Source organism: Oncorhynchus clarkii, chromosome 20 (genome assembly GCF_045791955.1).
Source record: "Oncorhynchus clarkii lewisi isolate Uvic-CL-2024 chromosome 20, UVic_Ocla_1.0, whole genome shotgun sequence".
NCBI classification, from domain to species: Eukaryota; Metazoa; Chordata; class Actinopteri; order Salmoniformes; family Salmonidae; genus Oncorhynchus; species Oncorhynchus clarkii.
This window is the reverse complement of record NC_092166.1, coordinates 1242194-1265362: the sequence shown is the minus strand read 5'-3', so window position 1 is coordinate 1265362 and position 23169 is coordinate 1242194. Positions and strand designations below refer to the sequence as shown.

Sequence of the window (23169 nt, the reverse complement as noted above, 5' to 3'; positions counted from 1 at the left end):
CTCTAACCACTAGGCTACCTGCCGCCCCTACACTCTAACCACTAGGCTACCCTGCCACCTCTACACTCTAACCACTAGGCTACCTGCCGTCCCCACACTCTAACCACTAGGCTACCTGCCGCCCCTATAATAAGTATCCCTTATACCGCGTCCTGCGGTGCAGTGAAAGGAGTGGGTGGAGTAAAGGCTCACCAGTTCTCTGTCAGCACAAGAGACCCATTTAAGTTTTGCAGACTGTATTGAGTAAATCTAATAACATATATTTGTATTTTATTAACAGTGTATTTCTTTAAATATAGCTGACCCAATAGCTTTCAACATATGAGCATTTATGTAAACTTGAAAATTAAAAAAACCCAATTCTGGGTTAAATAATACAATAATAAAATACATCAAATTTCCCATTGTCTTTTTAAGAGGTGGTTGCAATGTTGTGATTAAACGTTGTACTGCACTGGGGTGAAAAAATATATCGATATTCTCAAATGTAGCTTGTGTTTTCCACAGGGACTCTTATTTCGAAGAGGAATAAAAAAAAGCCTCTATCGTGCTGTCAGCATAATATCCTGCTGCCAGGAGAACGGTAATATACGGTGTGCTTACTTTCAGCCGGTCACCCTGCCACAATTCGATTGGTTCAAACAATGTCTTCTTCGGGTTTGTTTGCGAACTACACGCAAAATGTATATTCTCGCCACCAACTGGACGGGGGTGAAAAAAATAAACACTAAAGAAAAGTGAATTATACTACTGGTGTGAGAAAATGAACATTAATCTACACAAAATAATTTAATAAAATATATTGCCACTCCTTTAGTCATTCTAAACTTCAAATCCCTTGTTCAGGCTCTGGGGCCTGTGAGGGTGGGACTGCACGAGTCAGTAATGCATGTAGTCTTTTAATCCCAGAAACAGCTCAGCTGACTTTTTTCCTCCAATTTGAGCATTGCTTTTAAAGCAATAAAGTCCACGTTCTTCACTTGAAGCCTGTCTGGATCCGGCTGGTGACACATTGCTGTTTAGCTCCTCCAAGTGCTTGACTTGGACTGAAAGAGTTCCCGTACTCATTTTCAGTGCCGGCAGCGTTGACATGTAGGTGCAGGACCTACATCTATTCTATAACAGGAACAGCAGCTACATCTATTCTATAACAGGAACAGCAGCTACATCTATTCTATAACAGGAACAGCAGCTACATCTATTCTATAACAGGAACAGCAGCTCAAGCAATCGAACATGTGATGTGCCGGTACTCAGCTCCGATGAACTCCTGCCCAAGTCAAGCACCGTCTTCCACTATACCACTGCCCTGATTTTGGCATTCCAAGGATCTCCCCTCATGTTCTCCTCCAGTTACTACACTTTCCTTACACCTATTCCTTTGTAATTCTCTTCTGCTATACAATCAACATCAAAGTGATCTTCCCCAGACATCCTACAGCTCAGCTCCTGTCTGCCAACACTGTCTACATGAGAAAACATTGACAGCAATGGCCTGGATACAAACGCTCTGACAGGGTAGTACACATTCCAGCTGAACCAGGGAGGAACTCCACGAAGCAAATCATGTCACATGCTTCGCTGATTTTTAATCACAACAAAAACCCTGACCTTTTCTCATTTGTGGGAAAGTCCATCCTCCCTCTCTCCTCCGTGACCCGGAAACCGATGAGTGGTCGAGGAGAGTCTGGCCTTCTCTCAATTTCATACCCCTCGCGTCCTCTTTCCTCATCCTCAAAACCCATTGGATGAGAAAATCAGAGGTCCAGCAGAAGGCGAGAGGACACGAGGAGTTGAGAAAAGACCCCACTGTCTGCATCAAGAGAATCTTTAAATTCTCCCGATTAGATCTTAAACTATAATACATTTTAACCAGGTTTCTATTCCCAATATTTCACAATCAACCTTAGTTACCATTTTATCAGGAGATCTTTATTAAGTAAGCCTATAACAAACAAACAAACTCAAATCAATTGATTTTTATTTTACAACATAGAAAATATAGATGAATTCATTTGACCTCTTTCCTATAGATTCCTATGTTCCAATTCCTATATGGAATGGTCAGTAGTAACAGACCGTTGTGCATGCCACCCTCCACAAGGAGTATCCAGGATACAGCAGAGGGTCGATAGACAGGTCTGTCCTATTTGACTCTAGGTCCAGTCCCACAACGGACCCTACGCCCTAGTACAGATGTGAGATGATTGGTCAGATGCAATCGATATGGAAATGGATCCAACTTCCACTTTGATAGGCTCGGTAGAAGTTTCACCGTATCGCTTATACCAATCAAATTCTCTCAGATCTCCACAAGTACATATGGCGTATGGTCCATTTGGGACTGGGCCGTAGAAGAGAGAAGGCACCAGTGAAGTGAAGTCTCATGGCCTGTGTTTACACAGGCAGCCCAAATCTGATCAGCTCCGAAACATTTCTGATGTGAAAATATATGATTGGTCAAAAGACCAATTAGTGGCAAAAAATATCAGAATTGGGCTGCCTGTGTAAACGCAGCCTTAGTCAGCAGGAGGTCAGAGTGGAAGAGATAGAGCGTCCAGCAGTCTGAAGCTTGGGTGTATTCACTAGGAACCAAACGGAACAAACCTACCTACATTAATCTAATAGTAACTCTTATTTTCAAATGAGAAACGTTTTCCTACAGTCGACACTAATGAATACACCCCAGATCTGTCAGAGAGAGCCTTCATGCTCCCATATCGTCGACAACAGCACAGCACTCAATCACTTGTCTTTGTCTTCCTGCGCTCCAGTCTTGTCCTCTAGTCCACTCTGGGCTCTCAGGGCCTGGCTGCTGGCTGAGATGAAGCTGATCCAGTGCTGCAGATCCTCAGGGTAGTCGGGACACTCCACCTGAACACACAGAGAGAAGAGGACTGAGTCGGGACACTCCACCTGAACACAGAGAGAAGGGGACTGAGTCGGGACACTCCACCTGAACACACAGAGAGAAGAGGACTGAGTGAGAGAAGAGGACTGAGTGAGAGAAGAGGACTGAGTGATATCCCATGTATTTTAGTGTCAAAATACACTAGGAAGTGGAAATAGGATCATTTTGGTCATAAAGTCAGGTCTCGTCCAAAGTGGAGATTTGCCAGACAGATGAAGGGTAGACTATGTATAAATGTAACCCTGGGTTGAGTTTATTTCATTCCTGCCCACATGCTCAAAGCTGTACCCAAGTTATCATCCATTTGGAGCTGAAGGCAACCCGATCATAATGCCCAACACCTGGGAATGAAACGCACACTGACTGTGGTATGCTGGATATACCCATCAGTAAATTACACAATGTACATGGGACAATATGTTAAAATTCAATGACTTAAAAACCTGATACTATGAATTGTAGAAATTCATATACAAATATTGAAAGCATTTAATGAGAAAAGGTGTTCAACATGAAAATATTGTCCCATTTACATTGTGGAATAAAGTTACAGGCCACTTCCAGACTAGACCTGGTTAGACGGTTTAAAGTTACAGGCTACTTCCTGGTTAGACGGTTTAAAGTTACAGGCTACATCCAGACTAGACCTGGTTAGACGGTTTAAAGTTATCTAGAAGGCTGAGTGCCTGTAACTGTAGTGTTTTGGCAGATGTCCCAACTCTTCCCACGTTCAAACATACACACACACAGGAGAGAGCCACGCCTCCAAGCCCTTATTTCCTTATGAGGACTAAAACTTATATCAGCCCTCCTTTAAAAGTCTCAACTTCTACATCAGTCGCTCGTCCTCCCATCCACTCATTCATCTTCCTCCCCTCCACCATCTCCCCCACAGCCCTCCTTCCCTTCCACCTCCTCTTACGTTTCTCTTGCAGAGGAACTGTAGGATCTTGTCAGGACTGCTGTGCATGACGTTCTGTTTACACAACATGACAGCTGCCACCAGACCGTCCCTGGAAGAGGAAAGAATGATAGACTGATTAATATGGGATGTAACACATGAAGCCAAAACAGGTTGTAAACAACACAGTTGTCCCCACGCCATACGCAGTTGTCCCCACGCCATACACAGTTGTCCCCACGCCATACACAGTTGTCCCCACGCCATACGCAGTTGTCCCCACGCCATACGCAGTTGTCCCCACGCCATACACAGTTGTCCCCACGCCATACACAGTTGTCCCCATGCCATACACAGTTGTCCCCACGCCATACACAGTTGTCTCCACGCCATACACAGTTGTCCCCACGCCATACACAGTTGTCCCCACGCCATACACAGTTGTCCCCATGCCATACACAGTTGTCCTCATGCCATACACAGTTCCATTGAAGTCCATAAGGCATTATACTAGCAGACACACACCTGCAGGAGACGAAACGCTGCTCTAGGTAAAAGGCCTTCTCATCCCAGACCATGATTCTGGTGCGCAGCTCAAATGCTTCCCCCAGGCACAGGGCCCGGCGCAGGCGGATAGTAGTGGCCCCCACCACCATGGTGGCCCTCAGGGCTCTGCAGGCTTTAAACACCCCGTTACGACTGTACAGGGAGAACCTGAGAGAGGACAACATTTCCACATCACCATCATCATCATACACCCTGTGTGGGTGTACTGGGGAAGTACAGGACGTTACACACACACAATCGTCTTGGGGTTAGGAGCTACTGAGTTAAAGGAATCCTCTAGGGGTTAGGAGCTACTGAGGTAAAGGTATCCTCTAGGGGTTAGGAGCTACTGAGTTAAAGGAATCCTCTAGGGGTTAGGAGCTACTGAGGTAAAGGTATCCTCTAGGGGTTAGGAGCTACTGAGTTAAAGGAATCCTCTAGGGGTTAGGAGCTAATGAGGTAAAGGTATCCTCTAGGGGTTAGGAGCTACTGAGGTAAAGGTATCCTCTAGGGGTTAGGAGCTACTGAGGTAAAGGAATCCTCTAGGGGTTAGGAGCTACTGGGGTAAAGGAATCCTCTAGGGGTTAGGAGCTACTGGGGTAAAGGAATCCTCTAGGGGTTAGGAGCTACTGGGGTAAAGGAATCCTCTAGGGGTTAGGAGCTACTGAGGTAAAGGAATCCTCTAGGGGTTAGGAGCTACTGGGGTAAAGGAATATGTTAAAACTAACAGAGAACTCAGCTTCCTGGGACCCATCTAACCTGGCGAAGTCACACTCCCGGAGGTATCTGGCATTGTTCATGTGTCCCAGGTCGATATCGTGAAGCAGGACGCGTCCCGACACACTCTGTTCCCCCAGGACGTCCCACACCGGCTTCTGGAACCAGGCCCTGACCACCGTGACCGCCGCACGCACGAAGTACCACACATCCAGACAGGAGAACAGCAGCAGCAACACCCCTAACACCCACAGTAACATCTCCCTGGGGAAGGGGGAGAGGTAGTGTTACACGACAGCAATACAGACAGCAATAGAGACAAACAGACAGACAGCAATACAGACAGACAGACAGCAATACAGACAGACAGAAATACACCAATAGAGACAGCAATAGAGACAGCAATAGAGACAGACAGACAGAATACACCAATAGAGACAGCAATAGAGACAGCAATAGAGACAGCAATAGAGACAGACAGACAGCAATACAGTCAGGCAGGCAGGCGAATAGTTTCAGCAGGGCCACCAGGGTGTAGACAACTACACAGACAGGTCTGGCTGCCTTCATTACAAGGGCACATCAGCTATATGGGGATTTGAAATAAATAAGAACAGGTTCAGCTTGAAAGGTGGTTTGTAGAAACCTGGTAGGTGTGAATGATTCATGGACAGGGTTAGCTGGAACAGACAAGTTGTCCGGGATACTGGCCACATACCCTGCAGAGGTCTAGTAAATGAGCCGATACAGCTTCAGCTAAAGAATCACTAAAATATCACAGCCTCTTACTGACAGCAAATACATTCAGCAAACAATTTCTCCTACTTTAGATTATCTCTCAAGAACCCAAGTGGGGTGTACCCAGCTTCCAGCCGGCCCACCTCGAGTTCCCAGCTGATGGTACTGATCACAGCTGGCTCACTCGTAGTGGTGTAAAGTACTTAAGTAGTACTTTCAAGTATTTTTACTGAAGTAGTTTATGTATTTATCTGTACTTTACTATTTATATTTTTTGACAACTTTTACTTCACTACATTCCTAAAGAAAATAATGTACTTTTTACCTCCATACATTTTCCCTCAAACACAAAAGTAATGTTTTGAATGCTTAAACAGGACAGGAAAATGGTCTAACTCCCACACTAATCAAGAGAACATCCCTGGTCATCCCTACTGCCTCAGATTGTATTTATTGAACCTTTATTTGATATGATCTGGTGAACTAAACAGTGTGAGTGTTGGAGCCCCTGGCGATCGGTAAAAATAAAAATACGAACATTTGAAATGATTTATACTTTTACTTTTGATACGGAAGTATATTTAAAACCAAATACTTTTAGACTTTTACTTTTGATACGGAAGTATATTTAAAACCAAATACTTTTAGACTTTTACTTCAGTAGTATTTGACTGTTTACGAGTCATTTTCTATCTTTCCTTTTACTCAAGTATGATCAGTTGGTATTTTTCCACCGCTTGACCCTCGTGAACTACAATCCCAATGCTCTGCTTAATGCCCAAGCGCTGTCTCAACGCACATACGGTTTTGGAAACATTTTGAATTTTCATATAAGCAACAAATAATTGTTTAAATCATTTCCTCATGTTAAGCCTAACACAACGAGGTTATACACGGTGTCACAATGCTACCATTTTTAGACTGCTGCCAAGAATGTAATTACTTGTTCAGTAATTCAAACATTGCAGATTGGAAAATACTTTTTATGCAGCACACTGATCAGCTACCAATAGATTGTTTTGAATATATAATCTAGCTGAACCTGAGTGACATGAGCCGTCCTCAAATTATCTCCCAGCTTGGTTAGAAAGTTGTCGTGCGTAAAACCAGTCTATTAACGCCGAATAATACCGTCAGTTCACCCTCAAAACACTAGCTGACTAGGGAGTGTTTGATTATGCAGTATATTATCTATATACGGTATTTAACCTTTATAAAGATTCCACATCAAATAGTCTAACAATGAGGAAAAAGTGGTCGCCTGGGGGATAAATTCAGTCTCTATTGTTAAACTCAGCAGGTTGTCTGGATAATAGTCTACACAAATGGGTTGCAATATTCAAGGTAAATCATATCCAACTTGAGACTCCCCTGAAGTCATTTTTTGTATGTACATTTCTAAAATACTTATTTTCTCTCTCATTTTGTCTGTCATAGTTGAAGTGTACCTATGATGAAAATTACAGGCCTCTCATATCTTTAAGTGGGAGAACTTGCACAATTGGTGGCTGACTAAATACTTTTTTGCCCCACTGTATATATAAATAAGGTTAAATTGATATATGGTTAGGGTTTAGAGTTAAATTGATATATGGTTAGGGTTATTGTCCCAACACAGTCATATGTCCATATAAGAGCGTGTTAATGGAAGACAGAGTGGACTACCGATGCCAGTTAGCCATCTGCGTCTCCTAAACAGGAGAATGATGCCACCAACGTGTTGTCACAGAAAAATACTGTTGGCACCAACCGGTAAGAGTGTATTTTTCAGTTGTGAAATTATTTTGATGTGATAAGAAAGTAAAGGGATTTTTGCTTCTAGAACCGAACCGCAATTGAGAATCGATTCACGTTCAGGATGAAGTATTTGTCAGTTTCGGCTTCCAGAGCCAAATTGGCCTTTAAACAGAACATGCAGCTAGCTAAGGTCCTTGGACTATACGGAGTAATGATAAGCTCCTGTAGTCCAGTATTGAGCTAGCCTAATACAGTGGTTCTCAACTGGTTTTGCCTCGGACCCAAATTGAACCAGGTTGTCTGTCGTGATCCATTTTTTTGGGAGGGGAGAGGGGTCAAAATGCAATCTGGAAAACTAGATTGATAGTAAATGTACCAATTACATGACAAGGGAACAACTTTTCCATTGTCAATAATTCAGTTTTGCCCATATTCTTGAATGTTAAATTCACTGGTTTGAGATCAAAAATCTACCAAATTCACTAAATAGTGCTGCTAATAACTGTTGAAAATACTAATGGAAAGAAAAAGAGTTCAGAGGTTAAATAAAAAATAAAAAGTTTAATTATCATTTCTACACACTTTCTACCTGGTTTTAGTCATTCAGACTATTGTCTTGGCCATTCACCCTTAATGCCACATACACAATCCATGTTTCAAAGCTTAAAAATCCCTCTTTAACCCGTCTCCTCACCAAATGTACACTGATTTGAAGTGGATTTAAGTGACATCAATAAGGGATCATAGCTTTCACCTGGTCATAGAAAGAGCATGTCATGTTTTGTACACTCAGTTTGTATTTAAAGGGGAAAATGTAGATTAGCCTCCCTCCATATAAAAGTGGCACAGTAGAGATGTTATAGTCTTCCAAATGTGAATGAGATATTAACACATTTTTAAGCAAACTTAGAAATGACATGAACTCACAGTGGACAGCGCAGACCAACGTTGAAGTTTAGTAGTAACAAACTTACCTGACTGTTTTGATCAGAAAGTTGTTGTCCGAAATCAACACTGCACGTTCACCGTCTTATCCTGAAACTCCGGGCTGCAGTTCCGCTGAGAAACAATTACAGAAATAGATTTGAAGAGCAGATATTTATCAAACAAATCTGTGTAGCTGTCATTCTCCCTCGACAAAAAAAAATCAGTCACGTGTGGAATTCACAACTTCCCAAGTCAAGTAAAACCTATTCTAAATGTTTAAATAGTTATGTTACATTTGATACCGGAGCTCCGACGTATGCGTTGAAATCACTAAGCAGTATTCCGTCTTCTTCGGTGGGGTTTATCGGCGGTTCGCATCCAATATTATGGTGCATTACCGCCACCTACTGTACTGGAGTGTGGGCCAGAGACACGGAGAAACTAAATCCTACCTGTCAGCCCCGTTGCTCTTAAAAAAGATACAATATTTGCGACTATATCTAATGACGTTCTACTCAATATACTCTTTAAACTAATTTCCTGTATCCCCCTTCTCCCTCATACTAGATCTCATCCTCTCTCTTTCTCTACAATAATGTCCACACTGTATCAATACACGCTCCACTGTCTCTGTTTTCTGGCAATACTCACATTTTCCTGTTGGATGCTTTCATTTCACATGTCTTATTCTACTGGCTGTGTCCCAGCCTTAATCAACTGGCTGTGTCCCAGCCTTAATCAACTGGCTGTGTCCCACCCTTAATCAACTGGCTGTGTCCCAGCCTTAATCAACTGGCTGTGTCCCAGCCTTAATCAACTGGCTGTGTCCCACCCTTAATCAACTGGCTGTGTCCCAGCCTTAATCAACTGGCTGTGTCCCACCCTTAATCAACTGGCTGTGTCCCACCCTTAATCAACTGGCTGTGTCCCAGCCTTAATCAACTGGCTGTGTCCCACTCTTAATCAACTGGCTGTGTCCCACCCTTAATCAACTGGCTGTGTCCCAGCCTTAATCAACTGGCTGTGTCCCACCCTTCATCTTGTAAATATAGCCTCCTTTCTTCTGTCCCTTCCTGCCGTTCTCCCCTCCCCAACTTTCCTCTGTACTTGAAATAAATGCCTGCCCTTAGTATCTCTAATCCACTGCTCCTGCCATCTCTGCACCCTCACTGTCCATATCAAGCTTTTTGCCTCTGCCTTCCTCATTGAAACTACCACATCAACATCCCCACTACTTAGTGCTTGTTTAGCCAGTACATCAACTGCCTCGTTCCCTGCCACTCCCACATGAGCTGGGACCCATGTAAACATGATCTGTATACCCATTTGTTTACTCCTGCCATGGGTTTGTAGCACCTCATACAGCAGGTCTTGTCTGCTACGTGATATAAAGGACAGGAGACTCCGTAACACTGCACATGATGTAACGGCTTTCTTCTATCTCCTCTTCTGATGAAGAGGTAGAACAAGGATCGGACCAAAATGCAGCGTGTAGAGTGCGATCCATATTTTAATGAACAAACGTAAAACACGAATCAATGCAAACACTACAAAATAAAGAACGTGATGAACGTAACGAAAACCTAAAACAGCCTATCTGGTGAAAAAACACATAGACAGGAACAATCACCCACAAACACACAGTGAAACCCAGGCTACCTAAATATGGTTCCCAATCAGAGACAATGACGAACACCTGCCTCTGATTGAGAACCATATCAGGCCGAACATAGAACTAGACAAACTAGACATGTAACATAGAATGCCCACTCAGATCACACCCTGACCAATCAAAACATAGAAAATACAAAGTAAACTATGGTCAGGGCGTGACAGTACCCCCCCCCCAAGGTGCGGACTCCGGCCGCAAAACCTGAACCTATAGGGGAGGGTCTGGGTGGGCATCTGTCCGCGGTGGCGGCTCTGGCGCTGGACGTGGACCCCACTCCATGACAGTTTTAATCCCCCTCCTAAACGTCCCTAAATAGGTTACCCACCACAATGATAACATGGGACAGAGGGACAGCTCGGGACAGAGGTAACTCGGGACAGATAGGTAGCTCAGCACTGAGAGGAAGCTCAGCACTGAGAAGAAGCTCAGCACTGAGAGGAAGCCCAGGCAGGTAGTAGAAACTACCAGAACCTGGCTGGCTGGCGGTTTCAGCAGATCCTGGTCGACTAGCAGATCTGGGAGAATCTGGTCGACTGGCGGATCTGGGAGAATCTGGTCGACTGGCGGATCTGGGAGAATCTGGTCGACTGGCAGATCTGGAAGAGTCTGGACGACTGGCAGATCTGGAAGAGTCTGGACGACTGGCAGATCTGGAAGAGTCTGGACGACTGGCAGATCTGGAAGAGTCTGGACGACTGGCAGATCTGGAAGAGTCTGGACGACTGGCAGATCTGGAAGAGTCTGGTCGACTGGCAGCTCTGTCTGCTCCATGCTGACTGGCTGCTCCATGCTGACTGGCAGCTCTGGCTGCTCCATGCTGACTGGCTGCTCCATGCTGACTGGCAGCTCTGGCTGCTCCATGCTGACTGGCTGCTCTGGCTGCTCCATGCTGACTGGCTGCTCCATGCTGACTGGCTGCTCCATGCTGACTGGCTGCTCCATGCTGACTGGCGGCCCTGGCTGCTCCATGCTGACTGGCGGCCCTGGCTGCTCCATGCTGACTGGCGGCCCTGGCTGCTCCATGCTGACTGGCGGCCCTGGCTGCTCCATGCTAACTGGCAGCTCTGGCGGCTCCTTGCAGACTGGCAGCTCTGGCGGCTCCTTGCAGACTGGCAGCTTTGGCGGCATCCTGCAGACAGGCAGCTCTGGCGGCTCCTTGCAGACTGGCAGCTCCATGCAGACTGGAAGCTCCTTGCAGACTGGCAGCTCCTTGCAGACTGGCAGCTCCTTGCAGACTGGCAGCTCCTTGCAGACTGGCAGCTCTATGCAGACTGGCAGCTCTATGCAGACTGGCAGCTCCATGCAGACTGGCAGCTCCTTGCAAACTGGCAGCTCCTTGCAAACTGGCAGCTCTATGCAGACTGGCAGTTCTGAACAGGCGGGAGACTCCGGCAGCGCTGTAGAGAAGGAAGGCTCTAATAGCGCTAAACAGGCGGGAGACTCCGACAGCGCTGGAGAGGAGGAGGGCTCCGACAGCGCTGGACAGGCGAGGCGCACTGTAGGCCTGATGCGTGGTGCTGGCACTGGTGGTACTGGGCCGAGGACACGCACAGGAAGCCTGGTGCGGGGAGCTGCTACCGGAGGGCTGGGGTGTGGAGGTGGTACTGGAAAAACCGGACCGTGCAGGCGCACTGGAGCTCTTGAGCACCGAGCCTGCCCAACCTTACCTGGTTGAATGCTCACGGTCGCCCTGCCAGTGCGGCGAGGTGGAATAGCCCGCACTGGGCTATGCAGGCGAACCGGAGACACCGAGCGCAAGGCTGGTGCCATGTAAGCCGGCCCAAGGAGACGCACTGGGGACCAGCTGCGTAGAGCCGGCTTCATGGCATTAGGCTCGACGCTCAATCTAGCCCGGCCGACACGTGGAGCTGGAATATACCGCACCGGGCTATGCACCCGCACTGGAGACACCGTGCGCACCACTGCATAACACGGTGCCTGTCCGGTCTCTCTAGCCCCCCGGTAAGCACAGGGAGTCTGCCCAGGTCTCCTACCTGGCGTAGCCATACTCCCTGTTAGCCCCCCCCCCCAATAAATTTTTGGGGCTGCCTCTCAGGCTTCCATCCGCTACGTCGTGCTGCCTCCTCATATCTGCGCCTCTCAGCTTTCGCCGCCTCCAGTTCTTCTTTGGGGCGGCGATATTCTCCTGGCTGAGCCCAGGGTCCTCTTCCTTCTAATTCGTCCTCCCATGTCCATACCTCCTCTTTGGGCTGCTCCTGTTGCCTCTTCTCCTGCTGCACCTTTGGGCGGCTACACTCCCCTGGTTTAGCCCAGGGTCCTCTCCCATCGAGGATTTCCTCCCATGTCCAGAAATCCTTATTGCGCGTCTCCTCGCGCTGCTCCTGCCTGTTGACACGCTGCTTGGTCCTTTTGTGGTGGGTGATTCTGTAACGGCTTTCTTCTATCTCCTCTTCTGATGAAGAGGTAGAACAAGGATCGGACCAAAATGCAGCGTGTAGAGTGCGATCCATATTTTAATGAACAAACGTAAAACACGAATCAATGCAAACACTACAAAATAAAGAACGTGATGAACGTAACGAAAACCTAAAACAGCCTATCTGGTGAAAAAACACATAGACAGGAACAATCACCCACAAACACACAGTGAAACCCAGGCTACCTAAATATGGTTCCCAATCAGAGACAATGACGAACACCTGCCTCTGATTGAGAACCATATCAGGCCGAACATAGAACTAGACAAACTAGACATGTAACATAGAATGCCCACTCAGATCACACCCTGACCAATCAAAACATAGAAAATACAAAGTAAACTATGGTCAGGGCGTGACACATGAGCTGTAATACATTTCCTGACTGCCACCCAACATTCCTGCACTACAAATGCTGCCCCAGTACATCCTGTCCTTGGATCCTTTGAACCATCTGTGTAAATGGACACAACATCCTGATACACAGTATCCAGACATCTCTTAAACAAATCAGATGGATCAACACCCTCCCTATCTTGCTGTAGTCTCTCCAGATGGATCAACACCCTCCCTATCTTTCTGTAGTCTCGCCAGATGGATCAACACCCTCCCTATCTCTCTTTCTGTAGTCTCTCCAGATGGATCAACACCCTCCCTATCTTTCTGTAGTCTCGCCAGATGGATCAACACCCTCCCTATCTCTCTTTCTGTAGTCTCTCCAGATGGATCAACACCCTCCCTATCTTTCTGTAGTCTCTCCAGATGGATCAACACCCTCCCTATCTTTCTGTAGTCTCTCCAGATGGATCAACACCCTCCCTATCTCTCTTTCTGTAGTCTCTCCAGATGGATCAACACCCTCCCTATCTTTCTGTAGTCTCTCCAGATGGATCAACTACTGCAAGTGGAAGCAGTAATCCGACAGTTGTATCACTTTATCTGAAGCACGTGTTCAATGACGTCAGAAGCTTCGTTTTTTTGTTGAACAACCACCTGATTGGTCGATATAAAAGGGATCTCTGTTGCTGACAGAGATATTATCATCAGTCAGCTAGCAGATGACACCACCCTCTTTATTAAAGATACTGACCAGATTCCTAGAGCAGTCGATGTGATAAATATAAGGCCATCAGACTGTTAAACAGCCACCACTAACACTGAGTGGCTGCTGCCAACACACTGACACTGACTCAACTCCAGCCACTTTAATAATGGGAATTGATGGGAAATGATGTAAATATATCACTAGCCACTTTAAACAATGCTACCTTATATAATGTTACTTACCCTACATTATTCATCTCATATGCATACGTATATACTGTACTCTATATCATCGACTGTATCCTTATGTAATACATGTATCACTAGCCACTTTAAACTATGCCACTTTGTTTACATACTCATCTTATATGTATATACTGTACTCGATACCATCTACTGTATCTTGCCTATGCTGCTCTGTACCATCACTCATTCATATATCCTTATGTACATATTCTTTATCCCCTTACACTGTGTACAAGACAGTAGTTTTGGAATTGTTAGTTAGATTACTTGTTGGTTATTACTGCATTGTCGGAACTAGAAGCACAAGCACTTCGCTACACTCGCATTAACATCTGCTAACCATGTGTATGTGACAAATAAAATTTGATTTGATTTATATTTTCCAAAGCATCTGGTCTTTGCCTAAACCTTAAACCTGTTGTGACTAGGTTGCAGTATTTTCATTTTTGGAAAAATAACGTACCCAAAGTAAACAGGATATTTTGTTAGGATAAGATGCTAGAATATGCATATAATTAACAGCTTAGGATAGAAAACACTCTAAAGTTTCCAAAACTGTAAAAATATTGTCTGTGAGTATAACAGAACTGATATTGCAGGCGAAAGCCTGAGAAAAATCCAATCCGGAAGTGCCTCGTGTTTTGAAAGCTCTGCGTTCCAATGTGTCCCTATTGGGCAGTGAATGGGCTATCAACCAGATTACTTGTTCTCCGTATTCCCCAAGGTGTCTACAGCATTGTGACGTAGTTTTACGCATTTATGTTGAAGAATACCCGTAAGCGGCTACATTGTGTAAGTGGTCACCTGATGCTCTGAATGATTCTTGCGTAAAATACAGAGGTAGCCATTTTTCCAATCGGTCCTACTGAAAAACCAATTGTCCCGGTGGATATATTATCGAATAAATATTTGAAAAACACCTTGAGGATTGATTATAAACAACGTTTGCCATGTTTCTGTCGATATTATGGAGCTAATTTGGAATATTTTACGGCATTTTCGTGACCGTAATTTCCGGTCGATTTCTCAGCCAAACGTGAAGAACTATTTCGCCTACAAAAATAATATTTTGGGAAAAAATGAACATTGGGTATCTAACTGGCAGTCTCGTGAGTGAAAACATTCGAAGCTCATCAAAGGTAAACGATTGAATTTGATTGCTTTTCTGATTTTCGTGACCAAGTTACCTGCTGCTAGCTGGACATAATGCTATGCTAGGCTATCGATAAACTTACACAAATGCTTGTCTAGCTTTGGCTGTAAAGCATATTTTCAAAATCTGAGATGACAGGGTGATTAACAAAAGGCTAAGCTGTGTCTCAATATATTTAACTTGTGATTTCATGAAAAGGAATATTTTCTAGTAATATTTATGTCTGTTGCGTTATGCTAATTAGCGTCAGTCGATGATTACGCTCCCGGATCCGGGATGGGGAGTATCAAGAGTTAATAAGTGTGAATTGTTTGCTGTTAAGACTGTGTGATACCCTCTATATGCAATTTTCCAGTCAAGGAAAAGGTACGATGCATTGGGATTACCATGTCTAAGGATCAACAGGAAAGATGCTCATTACATTTCATAACTATTATTGAAAAAAACTAAAAGAAGATAAACCATTGGTTGCAGAGGGATTTATCCTTGAAAGGTTGAGTATTGCTTTCTAAAGATGAAGGTATCTCCAGTTCCCTACATACAGCCCAGTCCCTATATGCAGCCCAGTCCCTACATACAGCCCAGTCCCCTACATACAGCCCAGTCCCCTACATACAGCCCAGTCCCTCCATACAGCCCAGTCCCCTACATACAGCCCAGTCCCTACATACAGCCCAGTCCCTACATACAGCCCAGTCCCCTACATACAGCCCAGTCCCTACATACAGCCCAGTCCCTGCATGCAGCCCAGTCCCTATATACAGCCCAGTCCCTGCATGCAGCCCAGTCCCTACATGCAGCCCAGTCCCTACATGCAGCCCAGTAACTACATACAGCCCAGTCCCTACATACAGCCCAGTCCCTACATACAGCCCAGTCCCTACATGCAGCCCAGTCCCAACATATAGCACAGTCCCTACATGCAGCCCCTACATACAGCCCAGTCCCTACATACAGCCCAGTCCCTACATGCAGCCCAGTCCCTACATACAGCCCAGTCCATACATACAGCCCAGTCCCTACATACAGCCCAGTCCCTACATGCAGCCCAGTCCCAACATATAGCACAGTCCCTACATGCAGCCCCTACATACAGCACAGTCCCTACATACAGCCCAGTCCCCTACATACAGCCCAGTCCCTACATACAGCCCAGTCCCTACATACAGCCCAGTCCCCTACATATAGCCCAGTCCCTACATGCAGCCCAGTCCCTACATGCAGCCCAGTCCCTACATACAGCCCAGTCCCTACACACAGCCCAGTCCCTACACACAGCCCAGTCCCCTACATACAGCCCAGTCCCTACATACAGCCCAGTCCCCTACATACAGCCCAGTCCCTACATACAGCCCAGTCCCTACATGCAGCCCAATCCCTACATACAGCCCAGTCCCCTACACGCAGCCCAGTCCCTACACGCAGCCCAGTCCCTACACGCAGCCCAGTACCTACACGCAGCCCAATCCCTTAACGCAGCCCAGTCCCTACACGCAGCCCAGTCCCCTACACGCAGCCCAGTCCCTACATACAGCCCAGTCCCTAAACGCAGCACAGTCCCTACACACAGCCCAGTCCCTACACACAGCCCAGTCCCCTACACACAGCCCAGTCCCCTACACACAGCCCAGTCCCCTACAAACAGCACAGTCCCCTACATACAGCTCAGTCCCTACATGCAGCCCAGTCCCTACACACAGCCCAGTCCCCTACAGCCCAGTCCCTACATGCAGCCCAGTCCCTACACGCAGCCCAGTCCCTAAACGCAGCCCAGTCCCTAAACGAAGCCCAGTCCCTAAACGCAGCCCAGTCCCTTACATGCAGCCCAGTCCCTACACGCAGCCCAGTACCTACATACAGCCCAGTCCCTACACGCAGCCCCTACATACAGCCCAGTCCCCTACATACAGCCCAGTCCCCTACATACATCCCAGTCCCCTACATACAGCCCAGTCCCTACACGCAGCCCCTACATACAGCCCAGTCCCCTACATACAGCCCAGTCCCCTACATACATCCCAGTCCCCTACATACAGCCCAGTCCCTACATACAGCCCAGTCCCTACATACAGCCCAGTCCCTACCTACATACAGCCCAGCCCAGTCCCTACATACAGCCCAGTCCCTACATACAGCCCAGTCTCTACATACAGCCCAGTCCCTACATGCAGCCCCTACATACAGCCCAGTCCCCTACATACAGCCCAGTCCCCTACATACATCCCAGTCCCCTACATACAGCCCAGTCCCTATATACAGCCCAGTCCCTACATACAGCCCAGTCCCTACATACAGCCCAGTCCCTACATACAGCCCAGTCCCTACATACACCTCAGTCCCTACATACAGCCCAGTCCCTACATGCAGCCCCTACATACAGCCAGTCCCCTACATACAGCCCAGTCCCCTACATACATCCCAGTCCCCTACATGCGGCCCAGTCCCTACATACAGCCCAGTCCCTACATACAGCCCAGTCCCTACATACAGCCCAGTCCCTACATACACCCCAGTCCCTACATACAGCCCAGTCCCTACATGCAGCCCCTACATACAGCCCAGTCCCCTACATACATCCCAGTCCCCTACATACATCCCAGTCCCCTACATACAGCCCAGTCCCTACATACAGCCCAGTCCCTACATGCGGCCCAGTCCCTACATACAGCCCAGTCCCTACATACAGCCCAGCCCCTACATACAGCACAGTCCCCTACATACAGCCCAGTCCCTACATACAGCCCAGTCCCTACATGCAGCCCCTACATACAGCACAGTCCCCTACATACAGCCCAGTCCCCTACATACATCCCAGTCCCCTACACGCAGCCCAGTCCCTACACGCAGCCCAGTCCCTACACGCAGCCCAGTACCTACACGCAGCCCAATCCCTTAACGCAGCCCAGTCCCTACACGCAGCCCAGTCCCCTACACGCAGCCCAGTCCCTACATACAGCCCAGTCCCTAAACGCAGCACAGTCCCTACACACAGCCCAGTCCCTACACACAGCCCAGTCCCCTACACACAGCCCAGTCCCCTACACACAGCCCAGTCCCCTACAAACAGCACAGTCCCTACATACAGCCCAGTCCCTACATACACCTCAGTCCCTACATACAGCCCAGTCCCTACATGCAGCCCCTACATACAGCCAGTCCCCTACATACAGCCCAGTCCCCTACACACAGCCCAGTCCCCTACACACAGCCCAGTCCCCTACAAACAGCACAGTCCCCTACATACAGCTCAGTCCCTACATGCAGCCCAGTCCCTACACACAGCCCAGTCCCCTACAGCCCAGTCCCTACATGCAGCCCAGTCCCTACACGCAGCCCAGTCCCTAAACGCAGCCCAGTCCCTAAACGAAGCCCAGTCCCTAAACGCAGCCCAGTCCCTTACATGCAGCCCAGTCCCTACACGCAGCCCAGTACCTACATACAGCCCAGTCCCTACACGCAGCCCCTACATACAGCCCAGTCCCCTACATACAGCCCAGTCCCCTACATACATCCCAGTCCCCTACATACAGCCCAGTCCCTACATACAGCCCAGTCCCTACATACAGCCCAGTCCCTACCTACATACAGCCCAGCCCAGTCCCTACATACAGCCCAGTCCCTACATACAGCCCAGTCTCTACATACAGCCCAGTCCCTACATGCAGCCCCTACATACAGCCCAGTCCCCTACATACAGCCCAGTCCCCTACATACATCCCAGTCCCCTACATACAGCCCAGTCCCTATATACAGCCCAGTCCCTACATACAGCCCAGTCCCTACATACAGCCCAGTCCGTACATACAGCCCAGTCCCTACATACACCTCAGTCCCTACATACAGCCCAGTCCCTACATGCAGCCCCTACATACAGCCAGTCCCCTACATACAGCCCAGTCCCCTACATACATCCCAGTCCCCTACATGCGGCCCAGTCCCTACATACAGCCCAGTCCCTACATACAGCCCAGTCCCTACATACAGCCCAGTCCCTACATACACCCCAGTCCCTACATACAGCCCAGTCCCTACATGCAGCCCCTACATACAGCCCAGTCCCCTACATACAGCCCAGTCCCCTACATACATCCCAGTCCCCTACATACATCCCAGTCCCCTACATACAGCCCAGTCCCTACATACAGCCCAGTCCCTACATGCGGCCCAGTCCCTACATACAGCCCAGTCCCTACATACAGCCCAGTCCCTAAATACAGCCCAGTCCCTACATACACCCCAGTCCCTACATACAGCCCAGTCCCTACATGCAGCCCCTACATACAGCACAGTCCCCTACATACAGCCCAGTCCCCTACATACATCCCAGTCCCCTACATACAGCCCAGTCCCTACATACAGCCCAGTCACTACATACAGCCCAGTCCCTACATACAGCCCAGTCTCTACATACCAGTCCCTACATACAGCCCAGTCCCTGCATGCAGCCCAGTCCCTGCATACAGCCCAGTCCCTACATGCAGCCCAGTCCCTACATGCAGCCCAGTCCCTACATACAGCCCAGTCTCGACATACACCCCAGTCCCTACATACAGCCCAGTCCCTACATGCAGCCCCTACATACAGCCCAGTCCCCTACATACAGCCCAGTCCCCTGCATACATCCCAGTCCCCTACATACAGCCCAGTCCCTACATACAGCCCAGTCCCTACATTCAGCCCAGTCTCTACATACAGCCCAGTCACTACATGCAGCCCCTACATACAGCCCAGTCCCCTACATACAGCCCAGTCCCTACATGCATCCCCTACATACAGCCCAGTCCCCTACATACAGCCCAATCCCCACATACAGCCCAGTCCCTACATACAGCCCAGTCCCTACATACAGCCCAGTCCCCTACATACAGCCCAGTCCCCTACATACAGCCCAGTCCCTACATGCAGCCCAGTCCCTACATACAGCCCAGTCCCTACATGCAGCCCAGTCCCTACATACAGCCCAGTCCCTACATACAGCCCAGTCCCCTACATACAGCCCAGTCCCCTACATACAGCCCAGTCCCTGCATACAGCCCAGTCCCCTACATACGTATGTTTTGCTCATTTTTTTTTAGATGTTCCTACTTTGAATAATACTTTTAAGATAAATTGGGCTAAACATTTCTTAAAGAATCCAACTTCAATTTTAGATTTTCATCCCTCATTATATCTTCTCCTGTTTTGGTGGCTTCAATTTTACGTCACTTTGTAACTATAGTAACTATAACATCGATAAGATTCCTGCAAAATGATCTGCGTTTCATAGACAAGTATTCATAGCGTGGTCGTTAATATATAAACATGTTTTTTCCGCTTAAGTATTTCATTTTTTAACAATAAGGACATTTTGTATAGAAACAAGTCTTTATTTTTAAAGAATTGGTTCAATAATCATATCCTGCTGGTGAGTCAACTTTTGAATGCAGAAGGATTGTTACTCAATTATGAGGACTTAAAAAAAAAAATCTCATCACAATATCCCTGTAACACCTAGAGGGTTCTCCATAGTCTTTGATGCTGTTCCGTCTGGAACTCTCATGTTATTTAGAGGTGTAGCCAGACGTCCCCTTGTTGACCTACCCTCCTAGAGAGTTCTCCATAGTCTCTGATGCTATTCCATCTGGAACTCTCATGTTATTTAGAGGTGTAGCCAGACGTCCCCTTGTTGACCTACCCTCCTAGAGACTTCTCCATAGTCTTTGATGCTGTTCCGTCTGGAACTCTCATGTTATTTAGAGGTGTAGCCAGACCTCACCTTGTTGACCTACCCTCCTAGAGAGTTCTCCATAGTCTCTGATGCTATTCCATCTGGAACTCTCATGTTATTTAGAGGTGTAGCCAGACGTCCCCTTGTTGACCTACCCTCCTAGAGAGTTCTCCATAGTCTCTGATGCTGTTCCGTCTGGAACTCTCATGTTATTTAGAGGTGTAGCCAGACCTCACCTTGTTGACCTACCCTCCTAGAGAGTTCTCCATAGTCTCTGATGCTATTCCATCTGGAACTCTCATGTTATTTAGAGGTGTAGCCAGACGTCCCCTTGTTGACCTACCCTCCTAGAGAGTTCTCCATAGTCTCTGATGCTATTCCATCTGGAACTCTCATGTTATTTAGAGGTGTAGCCAGACGTCCCCTTGTTGACCTACCCTCCTAGAGAGTTCTCCATAGTCTCTGATGCTGTTCCGTCTGGAACTCTCATGTTATTTAGAGGTGTAGCCAGACGTCCCCTTGTTGACCTTCCCTCCTAGAGAGTTCTCCATAGTCTCTGATGCTATTCCATCTGGAACTCTCATGTTATTTAGAGGTGTAGCCAGACGTCCCCTTGTTGACCTTCCCTCCTTAATCCAGGTGACTCTCCAATAGGGAAAATATGTTTCTCCTTGTTCCCTCAGAACAACTATACCTGCTTTATTTCAAAGGGAGATTGTATCCATTCCTTATGTCACAAGTTACTGGAATACATTGGTCACTAATATCTGTTGGAAAAAAGTCTGGTTATTACCACACAAATACTTGCTTGTTAACAAGGTCGAAGAGGTCTCTTTCTGAATGATCCATGAGTATTACCCTGCGAATCATTACCTGAAGAAACTCAAAAAGACATTAACATTGATAGTTCTTTTTGTGTTGAGCAGCCAGAAACAGTTTCACATCTATTTTGGCATTGTCTACATGTAAAACAATTATGGAAAGATATTCACAGTTTTCTAATTATTCATATTCTTGATGACTTTTGTTTTGTTATAGGAGAATGTGCTGCTCGGTTTCCTTATTCAGAATTTCATATCCATAAAGATAAAGAAAAACAATTTTACCTCATAAATCTAATTGTGCTAATGGCAAAATTTCATATTCAGACATGTAAATTCACTAATATAAAACCACTCTTCCGTGTTTTCTATAAAGAATTCCAGCAGTACATTAAGACCATTCTACATTCTTCTAATCAAGAAAGCTGTTAAAACAATCAATATGGTTGTTTCTTTTAAGGTCTTTGTATAGTCTGTAATTTGTTGTACCCCCCTAGCATATGTTTCATTGTCTATTTGTGTACTTCTTGTATGTATACAGCCTATTCTACATTATTATAAAATATAAAAACCTGATTGGTTTAGTATTGGCTTCCGTGGAAGAGAAAAAGGCTACACTGCGCACGCGTTACGGCGTGTTCCACGTCATCTATAGTTTGTCTGTTTAAATGGTTTTGACCAGCAGGTGTCGCTACTGTACACCGTGTTGACCAACGCCTCGAGTAAATCAACCCATTTTCGACACAATTGGCTATAAATGCTCAATGCTTCAGAAAGCTTCGTTTCTCCATCACTGAACTTACGCTATCTCCATATTTAGATCTCTTCAGTCCAGTCCTGGGTCTTGTTTCCATCAGCGTCTCCTCAGCAACACCGCTGTGAAACGCTGCAAACCGAAATACAATATTCCTTCAGGGAAGCTCCCAAGCCATCAAGACACGGGCCTAAGGCACTGCATCTCAGTGCTAGAGGCGTCATTACAAACCCTGGTTCAATTCCAGGCTGTATCACAACCGGCCGTGATTGGGAGACCCATAGTGCGGCGACAATTGGCCCAGCGTTGTCCGTTATTGTAAATAAGAATTTGTTCTTAACTGGCTTGCCTAGTTAAATAAAGATTAAGTAAAAAGAGCTGATCAATAAATAACGGTGGCAAAGCACCGGAAAACAAATTTAGGCGCATTAGATAAATTTGTTCGGAAGGGGTTTAAACTCCATCTAATATCAGCGTTGCTTCTAGAAAACAATATCAAGCGAGGGGTTTTACGCATGCTCAGTTATCGGGCCTCGAGTGGACATTCCAAATGGAAGTTGTGGAACTCCCTCTCCTGCTTCTGTTATGGGGAAAAGTTCACAATGAAACTGACATTAAATCTGGAGAATGAAACATCTGTTGGCCATCAATTAGCCTGTTCAATTTCCATGCCTATGTAGGCTACTGTAGCCTACCATTTTATACAATAAATATGTTGAAATGACGATATCACTGGAGTCATTGCAGACAATTTGTGCCACTTGCGTAGGCTACCTGGAGCTGACAAACTGATTTAATAAATAGCCTATAACTTCAGTTTTATTTTTGTCGTTGTAGCCTTGTTATAAATGAATTAT

General features: G+C 46.6%; 1 protein-coding gene across 2 annotated transcripts; it reads right to left on the bottom strand.

Moving 5' to 3' along the window:
• Positions 1-1964: 1964 nt before the first annotated feature.
• LOC139377201 (thioesterase superfamily member 6) lies at positions 1965-22833 on the bottom strand. 2 transcript variants are annotated; one of them, XM_071120202.1, is made up of 6 exons: positions 22362-22833; positions 8525-8609; positions 5118-5339; positions 4338-4526; positions 3834-3924; positions 1965-2874 (listed from the first exon to the last, which is right to left on the bottom strand). In XM_071120202.1, the coding sequence occupies exons 3-6, from the start codon at positions 5333-5335 to the stop codon at positions 2746-2748; spliced, it is 627 nt and encodes a 208-aa protein (XP_070976303.1). In that variant the 5' UTR covers positions 5336-5339; positions 8525-8609; positions 22362-22833; the 3' UTR covers positions 1965-2745. The 2 variants fall into 2 exon arrangements, with proteins under 2 accessions (XP_070976303.1, XP_070976302.1); XM_071120201.1 differs by lacking the exon at positions 22362-22833 and adding an exon at positions 8771-8853.
• Between the last annotated feature and the right edge of the window lie 336 nt (positions 22834-23169).

Bases quoted from the DNA above. Each gene is read 5' to 3' on its own strand.
- LOC139377201 (XM_071120202.1), bottom strand. From the start codon at position 5,335: ATGTTACTGTGGGTGTTAGGGGTGTTGCTGCTGCTGTTCTCCTGTCTG. The intron at 4,527-5,117 runs GTTAGATGGGTC...GTCCTCTCTCAG, and splicing joins CGGGAGTGTGACTTCGCCAG to GTTCTCCCTGTACAGTCGTA. The intron at 3,925-4,337 runs GTGTGTGTCTGC...TTCCTCTTCCAG, and splicing joins CAGCGTTTCGTCTCCTGCAG to GGACGGTCTGGTGGCAGCTG.